At 35.9% G+C, this 11,520-nt stretch overlaps 1 protein-coding gene and 1 pseudogene across 1 annotated transcript; one reads left to right on the top strand and one right to left on the bottom strand.

The window, feature by feature from the left end:
- Positions 1 to 3,609: 3,609 nt before the first annotated feature.
- On the bottom strand, positions 3,610 to 4,292 carry LOC114289302 (RNA polymerase sigma factor sigA pseudogene; annotated as a pseudogene).
- Positions 4,293 to 9,065: 4,773 nt separating this feature from the next.
- LOC114311783 (uncharacterized) lies at positions 9,066 to 10,195 on the top strand. The gene is made up of 4 exons (XM_082895027.1): positions 9,066 to 9,110; positions 9,418 to 9,495; positions 9,573 to 9,774; positions 9,882 to 10,195. The coding sequence occupies exons 1-4, from the start codon at positions 9,066 to 9,068 to the stop codon at positions 10,193 to 10,195; spliced, it is 639 nt and encodes a 212-aa protein (XP_082751153.1).
- The last annotated feature ends 1,325 nt before the right edge of the window (positions 10,196 to 11,520 follow it).

Genomic DNA, 11,520 nt, shown 5'->3' with positions numbered 1-11,520 from the left:
TGAAAAACTTGTATTTAATTTCGGGGACGAAATTCTTTAAGGAGGGAAGGTTATAGCGATTTCGATTTTCCCTTTCTGTATTTATTGTATTCCAGACATTGGTTCCGTAGTGTTGGTGGTTGTATACCTTGTTGTCATCCTTTAATTCCACACGTTTGAGTTTTAGGATGTGTTGGGCATGTTTCGAACAGGTAGGTTGAGTTTTGGTCTTAAGTGTTGTTGCCCAGGTTTTTGGTGTTACGCTCGAGCGAGTCATTCTGCGCTCGAGCGGATTTTGGTTTTTGGTTGTTTGCTCGAGCAGACCTTCTTGTGCTCGAGCGGGGTTTACACCCTTCCAGTATTTCATGTTCCTGCAAAACTTCTGCATGTGTGTTTTCTACGCTCGAGCAGGTAGCGCTCAAGCGAGCCTTTTGGCGCTCGAGCAGGTAGTTCTTTTTCTGAAAAGTTCTGGGAGATGAAAATCTACGCTCGAGCGGACTGGTCTTTCGCGCTCGAGCGGGTGTGTTTTGTCTTTGTGTCTTGGCGCTCGAGTGGGCATTCTTGCGCTCGAGCGGACCCAATTTTTTGTTCTTGACGCTCGAGCGGGAGAGTCATATATCAGTTGACAGCTAGGCTATTTTAAATCACTTTTTACTTTCCATTCTCTCTCTTACTTTTCGAAAACAGCTATTGGAGAGCTTCTCTCTCTAAAAACTTACCTTCTCTCTAGGTATTGATCTAGTGTGAGTGATCCTTCACCCTTTGGCCTTCATAAAAAGTGTGTTGATCGTCGAGGGCTTTGTTTTGATCCAAAAAGTTTGGAGTTTGGAGCACTTTGAGTTTGGTCTTCTTCTTCCTTTCAGCTCCGAATTTGAGGTAGGGATTCCTACTCACTTTTATGGGCTTTGACCTAGATTTTGAGCTTTTGTATAAATGGTTTTGGGTTTTGAAAGTTAGGGTTTCAAATGTGTAATTTTTAAAAGAGGGTTATGTTTATTTTGAACCATAAACATGTATTTGGATTTCAAAATGAGTATATTGATGTTGTTAGTAATATTTAGACCCTTGGGGTTAATATTGAGAGATGGAGGAGAAAGTCCTAAATTGTGCATAAATTAATTGGTGTAATTAATTTGGAAAAGTTATGGGTTTGTGAAATTGAGTTGAATATAATGAAATTGGCTCATTATGAGATGGGATAGTGGAGTTGGATTTATAAATCATTCACTTTTGAAAGTGCGGATAATTTATCTGTTAGTGCTTTTATTATCTGTTTAAAAATAATTGTTTTGGGCTACCGGTGGAGGATAGTCTTGATTGTTGTAGACAATGCATGATGATTAGGCAAACTAAACCTGATCAATTGAATGTGTCATAGAATATGACGGTTGAAATAATACATTAATTTTATGTATTGATTGAATGTGTATATGATCTATGTTTATATACATTGTGTTGTGTGGGAGGAGATAGGAGATGTACTCCATGGTTTAGGGGAAGATAGGGGATGGACCTCTAAACCGGATAGTGTTTGGGAGAAGATAGGGGATGGACTCCGTAGATACAGCTCATATGCTTATCTGTTGAAGTGTTGATACAGCTCATATGCTTATATGTTGATATGTTGATACAGCTAGTATGCTTATCTATTGTGAAGTGGGAAATGTTTAATATGAGTTACTAACTCATCTGAATTGTTAGGTCAGGTTCTGAGCCATAGTTATGAATTGAGAATTGGATAAGAAATGGAAAATGGGATGAAATATGGACGCACTTGTCATGTAATGGAAATAGTTTATGAATTGATTTATGTGAGTCAAACAGTTATCAATTGCTAATGTCTTAGTTACTGCTCATACTATGTTTAGCATATCTCTACTGGGCGTTGGCTTACCCTATATGGGACATCATTTTCAGGTACAAGTAGCATGCCACTTCCAAGGACATAGCTTGGGAGGCTAGAGGCAAACAGACTGTGTTGTTATTTTGCTTTCTTTTGATGTATTACATGTAAATTCAAGCCAAGGGCTTAATATGTATTTGAGTTAGCACTCTTCTTTTGTAACCAAGTGTTGACTTGGAAAGCTGTAAGCCCATAGGCATTTGCTTTTGTTGTTAACATGTAATACTTTTGTAAGAACTACTCTGATAAATAGGAAGATGTTTATTTCTCTTATATCTTTGCATGTCTAAAATGATGGGTTTTATGTATTATTTTGAGGGCGTTACAACTACCGAATGAAATTATTCACAAAGATGTTTGATTTCAACTCAATGTCATTTTCCCATTTACAAAAACTATATGTTATTATATTTTTTTACTAAATTGACTCTAAAATATATTACAAAAAGTACACAGTCATAAATGAAAAATAAGAAAAACTATATTAGCCTTAAAATCCTATTTTATGTACTTTTTTACTCAATTGGATGGAGTTACATGAGGATTCAAAAATGTCATATACCTCTCAGTAGAAATAACATTAAAATGTGCAAGTAATTCTTCATTAAATGGATTATCCATGTCAACTTCATGTTATGTAAGTTTGACACTAACTTGACACTTAATATTCATGTTACCAGGTTGTGTCATATTCATGTTTGTGTCAAAAATGATCAACCCTAACCCGCTAACTTTGTGTACTGTTCATGTTGAAGATTCCCACCCTTAAATACTAATATGTGAATGAAGCTGCCAAAAGGAAAATGGCAATAGCTAGGTCAGTATTGATAGAGTGGGTTGCCGTGGACATCGGCTGCAGAGCGTGGTGGTATGTTATGATCCCATATTTGTTAACAGCAAGCTTGGGCATGTGAACATAAAACTCTTAGGAACCCTCCCTTTGCAAGTCGATTTTCAAGGGTGAATTCTACCCTTCTACCCAAGTGGTTTGTATCACACAGGCATGGTAAATTTCTTTGGCCCCATTTGATGCAATGATGCATTTAGCTTGAAAGAGCTTTTGCTGTCCTTAAAGTGCTTCATGGTGATTTGGTTGTATCTTTGAAGAACTTTGAGTTTTATAGGTACATCACCAAAAAGCATTGTATGTTAAAGTAGTAATTGAGGCGCTTTGGCGAAAAAACAAGAAGTGATAGCTCAAGATGCAGCGACAAAATAATACTAAACTAGTTTACATTGAGCTTTTCTCTGCTAAGACTCTTAATTGAAAACATATCATCAGAAAGCACGCACCACCAAACTAGGCCTTAACCAAATAACTTCTCCATGAATGAAGAACAACTATGGACATGTAAATGATAAGATAAGAAGGGTATTATTTATGTCTAAAATCAAATAGCTTGCAAATCTTATACTACAAGGAAAGTAAGACAAAAGGCAGATATTAACTGCCAAAAGGCTTAAACAGTGACCATGAGGACCATAATACATGAAAAATGTGTTACCTTTCACAAACGATGGATGAATAAGTAAACAAGACAGAAACAAAATTTCTGATGTTCCACGTATCTTTAATGAACAAATCTATGTTTCTGTTACCTCCCTTGTGTTGTGTAAACATCTCACTGTGGAAAATAGTGTCATTCATGGTGAGGGTAGTAACAAAACAAGTAACTGAATCAAAGTGGTTCATTCACTCTAAATAAATAAGAAAGAAAAAAGATGAATTACCTCGATTTTTGCTCCTCTAAGTAAAGGCCAGTTTTTATTATTTTAGGTAATTGCACTACTTCTGAATAGGTGAGCAATTCCTCACTTATTACTCCCTTCACATATCCTTTCAAACGGTTCTGAAGCAGCTCTGGCCTGATAATGCATTTTAGCTGCTTACTTGTACTAAGTCGAATCATGGAACAGTTTTGCCTCAGAACTTTCCTCCTAGTATCTATTCTCCGCCTGCGAGCAGATGTCCCTGAACCAGTGACCTGCATCTTCTTGTGGTATTTTCTCTTTTTCCATCAGTTATTACTGTCTCAGTTGAAAGATTCCATTGCTTTTCCAGCATTGACTTCTGTAACAAGAGAAGAGCCTCCACTGAAAATTCCGAATGAGATCTGTCCTCCTCCAAGTGGTTCAATCTTCGAAGCCACACCTCAGCAATTAAAGGTTCAGAAGCAATATTCACATGTTCTTTTTGAGCTTTTAAGGACCGTGTGTATTGGTTGGACAAAAAACTAGTGCTATTATTGGAGGACTTATTTGCTGTGATAACATTCTTTGTTGTAGCAGCCTGATGGTATGTTGATTCGTAATCGTAACCACATGACAGCTTTTCTGTGAGATCAGAATAATAGAAGGAACTAAATAGCCTATTTCCTGCACTGAGTCCAATAACAGCAGCAGAGGCCATCATATGGCTTCTTCTTGGTTAGCTGCAATACTATCACACGTATTTAGCAAATTTGCTGAATCAAAACCATCTCACAATACTTCAATTGCAAGGGAGACACCAAGCCACAAGGAAATGGCTGTGTAGATCACTTTCTTAGGTTTCTGAAAAGGACCAAAAATTAAAGAAATGAATGTACGAGTCGATTTTTATGGATTAGGTTTTTTCAAGGAAGAAACTTGCTGACAAGTTTGTTTTAAAATGGTATGCAGACAACATCCAATTTGGTTTTACAAAGTAGCAACACTAATTTTAAGCAAATTCCAAGAAAAGTGAGCTTTAAGTTAGTAAACAATAACAAAATTTAAAGCAGACAAAACAACCTTCAAGAATATCACCACCAGAGTATGGGACAAATTTGAAAGATATCAATATCAGCAATCAAGTGGGAGAAGAACGGGGGAAAATAAATGGTAGATGAGAGGCATATATTTTATTTTCTTTGTTTGTTTATTTATCAATAAGTAAGAAGTAAAAGATTTAACATGAATATAAACATAGAAAGAAAAGACAAAAACCAATGCAAAGAATAATCACAATGACATTTCACTTGCATACTATATGACCTTAAGTTATGATGTGAAGCTTCAAACTTTTAAATCTGCCACTTCAAGTCATTACCACTTCTCGGTTACAATTGAATTTGGCAAATAAATGTGCTGAAGATTTGGATAAAGCTGCATGAGTCATCACTATTGTGATATTAAACAGGAATATGATGAGTGCACAACACAAGTTGAGTAAAGTTTTTATGACCGGCCTGTTTCCATTCCAAATGCTCTACATAGTTATCAATCCTGGCCTACATTGACTGGCATGATCCAAAACCTACAGTTCAAGCAAGAAATGTACAAACAAGTTTGTGTTTAGTTCTGGTACATTCTCCTTGCTACACCAACATGTTCCATCTGTTTTGGGTTGTGTATGTTGCAACAAACATAGTAAATCAACATTTGTACTGCAAATCAAAATTCTAATTTTGTGAATCACGAATAGAATTAGGAATCATAAGAATTAGTAAAAACTATAAAAAAAAATAATGTTAAACAATCATACATATGAAAGAATATAAAATAACTTGATTTTGGCACATGTTATACAATAATTCTTACACAAGGACATAATTACGTTGTTTAGTAGAAAAAGTAAAGCAAATTACTTTAATATTGAAAAGCTTTTGACTTTGAATAAGCAAGATGCCTATATTACCACAGTGAAAAAAAAAATCTAATGATTGTTTCTTTGTAGGGATTTTCTTTTCCTCTGCATCAAATGGCTGCTAATTTCAGTAATGAACGTGAAACTAAAATGAAGGTGTTAAGATTTTGTGTATTGGCAATTTTCATGGACAAAACATGTGTCACATATTCAAGAATGAATATCTTTAAAGACAATGCAAAGAGTGTTTGAAATTTAATCTCATGTATAGCTGCATGAGCATACTACATTGGTATAGGATACAAGCATTTTATGTCACAATTTGACCTAGGATGACCCATACTTAGTCCTATGCACTTCGTAGTTGAAAACAATTTGAAATAGAGCTATTTAGGCAAGACCAGCATACCCGGCTCAAGACTGTACAAGCAAGGTGCCGCTAGAGTTAGTTGAATTCTGTAATAAGGCAATAAGGTTGAATATAGAGAGAAACAAAAAAGAGAAAAGAAAGAACCCAAAGGTTTAATGTGGTTTAGTCAATATTGGCCTACATCCACATACACAAAGCCCTATGGGCTACATCTTTCATTCACTCAACTTCATACTCTTCTTTATATGATGCACCATATGTATAGAGTGGGAGATATAATCAAATCCCTTCAATTAAGGAATTAAAATAAATCAGAGATACAAAAAATCATAATAAGTACAAATCATGGGATCTCCATATATTATAATATCTTCCATATCTTCTGATATTTTTGACAATATAATCTTATCTCCAACAGAATCAAGGACTCTAAGCCCACTTGAATGGAGCCTTCTTTTGATTTTCATAGAAAAATTCCAAAATCTTGCGCCCTAAGCCCTCCAATGTGTACTCAAGTGGACAAGTGGATTTCTAAATCACTACACGACATTAGTTGTTAAAAAAAAAAGGAAAAAAGGTCTTTGTTTTTGTCTAATACAAACAAAGATAACAAGAAACAATCCTAGGAAACCTAGTTTTTAGTTTATTTAGAGAAGAAGACTTCTTTTTCTTATGCATACAAATTGATTTGTGAAAAACTTCTGTTTGTTTTTTTTTTTTTTGGTTTTTTTATTTTATATTATAAAAATCACATGCACTTTAGCTATTTGATTACTCTTAGAGCAGCGGTTATTCTTGTCAATTCACCCATTGCAATCAAAGTTTAGTCTATTAACCCATCTAGCCATCAATGTGTCCGCCTTTTGCTTTTGAAAAGGTATCAATGGATTGCTCCCCAGAAAATTATCACTTGGACTTTGTTGGTCCATGATGCCGTTCCCAGTGACTGCTCTAAAAATAGGCCCACATGTTATGATGTCGAATGCAGTAAAACATAAGCGAAGCCCTCCCTAACATCAATTGGTTTTAGGAGAGAGAAGGTGGAACTTGATTCGACAGACTTGAAGCTTATAATGCCTTTAACATCAGTATATATATATATATATATATATTTATTTATTTTTTAAATTAATGAAGATGCCAATTCCAACAAATTACCAGAATCGAGTATGTGTGTAATTATAATTGGCATACCATTACTTGAATACAATTCGATGATAAGTTTGAGAGAAACGTCGTCTTAAATACCACTAAGGGACCATCCTAGTTGGTAAGGGAGTTTGATTCTCTCCTCACTGACCAGGGTTACTCATGTAGTGAAAGTCCGACAGTTTAGGTGGATCGGTTAGCTTCCTCCATTTGGCTTGTAAGGGTAGATCCTAAGATCCTGCCTTGGGGTGTTCTGGGCATTAAAAAAAAATCATCTTAAATTATACTAATACCAAATAATAATAATAATAATAATAATCTAACCCAGAAAGAACTCAATTGTAGATAGACCAAATCGTGAGCACATTATTTTTTTTTAAAAAAAATCAAAATACTCGATGAGAAGCAATTATTAGTTGAATTGAGAAACGAAAGCAAATGGAATCACGAAGCATACAAAGAAGCAAACTCTATTTAACTAAACCGAACCAGAGAACCGAAATGTAATGTATATATAAATATAGAGAGAGACAAGCATAAATAAATATGAATTTGGAAAAATAGCATATATATATATATATATGTAGAGAGAGAGAAAGAGAGAAGGGGGAGGGATATTTACACACCATATTTAGGTTAGGTTTGGCATCTCCTCAAAAAGACAAAAAGTCAAAAAGTCATTATCCTATTTAAGTTACATCATCTTATTTAAGTTACATTACCTCTCTACCACATCATTGCAAACCCAACCCAAATTTCATAAAAACTCAAAAAAGTTCACTTATTTAGAACATCCCAAACAAGGCACACCATTAATTGGTTATTTTTTATTACAATAATGACCTTAGATAAAATGACCAAAATAACCACAAAACAATATCAATACACCTCTCACACACCACCACTCTCCGCCGCCTGATTTTACCTTCGGCCACTGTCACCGAAACCCAGCCACCATCGCAACCCCACAACCTCCCTACCTCACTGGCGACCCCTTTCCCCTTTGCAAACGCTTTTCCCTCTCCCCATTAACAAACAACCCAGTCTCTCACTTCGGCCATGGCTCGTTTTTCTCCATCGCACAGAGAGAGAGAGAGAGAGAATCCTAGGGTTTTCAGATCTAGATCTAGGGCTTGTAGAAGTTCGATCATGCAAACCAAATTCAAAACTTTGATCTAGGATTTCAAGCTTTGATTCGAAGCTTTGCCGCTGCAGTTGTCTTCGGCGAGAAACTCCTCTCCGATGGGTTGGGGAAGATCTCTGTAGAAAGAGGGTTGTGGTGGTGAGGGTAGGTTTGGTAGTTTTTAGAGAGAGAAGAGGAAGTAGAATATGAGATGGGATGGGATGAGAGGTTGTGGCGGCGATGGTAGGGAGGTGGTTGAGCTGGTGGTGGAGGGAAGAATGGGATGAAAAAGGGTTTGGGAGTGTGGTTGGAAGTGGTAAGGCAGGAAAAGTGATGGATGGAGGAGTGAGGAAGAGATTCACTGGAGAATGAGGGAGAGACGACGGCCTGCGGTGAGTGGCGATGGCTAGGGTTAGGATTGGTGGGGCGGTTGAAGAAGATGAGGATATTTTAGGTATATTTGAAAATGGATGGTGTGTATTGAGCAAAAATAATAAAATTAAAATTGTGTTTAGTATGCATTAAGTAAGGAATGCTACTATTAGCACCTGCCAAAATTCTTTGGACCCTCCATTTTATAATTTTTTTATTATTACAATTATACCCTAAAGTAAAATTACATTAAAAGACATTATTAAATGGAACACCCACCTATCAAATAAGAACTAATTTTTTATAATATCGGACACCCATCGACACCCCCACCTCCACCCCTACCTCCAACTCCAACTCTAACTATACGTATTCCATGTCTGTAAACCCTAAACCTATTACTTTTCATAACCAACCAACATAAACCCTAGATCTATTATTTTTCATAATCATCTTAAATCCTGAATGTGTCATCTTTATCACCATTATCAACCCTATTGAACTTGAAAGTTTTACTTCAAGTATAACGTATACTTCATCACTTATTTCATTGTGTAGAGCAATGGAGGACGAGGACAACAATTCTAGAGAGATCGACGTTCCATTGGTAAGTTTATCTGTCTTATATTAACATTCTCGGTCGTTTTTAGTCGTTTTCAGTTGTTCTTGTTTTGTTTTGAGCTGTTTGGTACTGGTTTGCCGACTGTTAGGATTATGTTCGGTAATACAGTACTGAACATAATCCTTTCATTCAATACATAGGTTCCGAACGTTAATACATATAGTCAGTACTGTTAAACCGAATATCATCTTTATTTTCGGCACTGTTGAACTGAACAAAACTATTAGTTTCGGGACTGTTGAAATGAACATCATTTTTTCAATTTTGAAATTACATTCACACGTGTTTTTAGGGTGATGCTTTGACTAGAGGCAGTAAGGTTGATTCAGAACTTGTAATGGATTATAGTAATGAATTTATTACTTATGTGGTGAGTCTTTGATTGTTTTACAAATAATGTACCTTTTTTATGTGCAATAATTGGTTAGTTTAATTTATTTATTTCAGATATTCAAGAGTCGAAATGAGTTAATTCGATGGGCACGTCAAGTTGGAAGAAGAAATGGATTCGTTATTGTTGTGCAGAAATCAGATGGGGGTGATATTCGTGGTAGGAAGCCAAGACTTAGCTTAGCTTGCAAGATGAGTGGATCTTATAGCGACACTCGAAAAAACAGCAAGCCTAAGAAAAAAAAAGCAAGACTGACTGGTACAAAAAAATGTGAATGTCCTTTTTATTGAAGGGCAAAAAATTAGCCACAAATGATGACTGGATCTTGATAGTTATTTGTGGTGTGCATAATCATTCTGCTGCAGAATATCTTGAGGGTCATTCTTATGCTGGAAGGTTGTCACATGAGGAAACCTCTTTGTTGGTAAACATGTCGAAGAGTATGGTACGACTGAGTGAGATATTGGTTACATTGAAACAACGTGATGATGCAAATGCTTCCACAATGAAGACAATTTACAATGCACATCATAGGTATAAAGTTGCTGAAAAAGCTGGGATATCTCAAATGCAACAACTATTAGGTCAGTTAGCGATGAACAAGTACATTGAGTGGCATAGAAGCTGTGCAGATACTGAGACAGTGACGGATTTATTCTTGCACATCCTGCTAGTTTGAATTTGTTACGTGCATTTCCAAAAGTATTGTTGATGGATTGTACTTATAAGACCAATTGATATCGGTTGCCCATTCTGGAGATTGTAGGTGTGACATCGACAGACATGACCTTTTCAGTTGCATTTGCATACCTCCAGTATGAGAAAGAGGATAACTACACATGGGCACTTGGTATTTTGCGTAGTGTCATGGATGAAAATACTCTTCCTTCTATTATTGTCACAGATAGAGAATTGGCCCTTATGAATGCCATATGTATGGTGTTTCCTGCAACTAAGAATTTGTTGTGTAGATGGCATATTGGAAAAAATGTGCTTGCTAATTGCAAAAAAGATGTTTGAGACAGAAGATAAATGAGAAATGTTTATAATGAGTTGGAATATGTTGGTTATGTCATCGTCTGAAGAAGTATACATGCAATGCCTATCTTTGTTATATAGTGAGTTCAATACTTATCAAGATGCACTTCATTATGTTACCTCATCTTGGTTGGATACATACAAGTCCAAATTTGTGGCAGCTTGGACTGACGCATTTATGCACTTTGGAAATTCTACAACAAATAGGTATATACGAACATTTAAATTTATTAGTTTTTTGGTTTTTTAATTATTTTTATAACATTTTATTTTCATATATAGAGTTAAGAGTTCACATGCAAAACTTAAAAGACATCTTGGATCAAGTCAAGGAAATTTTGAGTCGAATTGGACAAGGATACACAATTTACTTGAGTTGCAACATAGTGAAATAAAATCATCATTTGAGAAAAGTAAGATAGTTGTGCAACATGATTTCAAACCTGTGCAGTTTAAGGAGCTTCGTGGTAATGTCTCAATTACTGCATTAGAGATCATATTGGCAAAGTCTAAATGAGCATCTTCTGTTGGTATTGATATTATTGCATGTAGATGTGTCGTTCGACGTACTCATGGTTTGCCATGTGCACATGAGATAGGAAATTACATGAGGGAAAATCGGTCAATTCCCCTCACTTCGATTTATTCATATTGGACTAAGCTTGATATGTTAAGTATCCCACACACTGTAAGTGAAGAGTGGACTTGTACACCTGAGTTAGAATTGTTTCCTAAACTATTCGAGGAGGTGGATCCAGATGTGAAGAGGTTTTTGTTACAGAAATTGAGAGAGTTAGCCAAACCTGATTGTACATTTTTTATTGAGCCGGAAGTGAAGTCTAATCCACGGGGTCAGCCAAAATTGAAGATTGAGACCTCCACTCGTCGCGAGCCATCTGCGTTTGAAATAGTTGCTTCAGCACAAGATAGTTATTCACCCAGAGTCATTGCCAAGGTGAGTGTAAC

This window comes from Camellia sinensis, chromosome 11 (genome assembly GCF_055761805.1).
Source record: "Camellia sinensis isolate YWXY chromosome 11, ASM5576180v1, whole genome shotgun sequence".
NCBI classification, from domain to species: Eukaryota; Viridiplantae; Streptophyta; class Magnoliopsida; order Ericales; family Theaceae; genus Camellia; species Camellia sinensis.
Note: the sequence above shows the minus strand (reverse complement) of the source record. Positions and strands in the feature narration are given on the sequence as shown.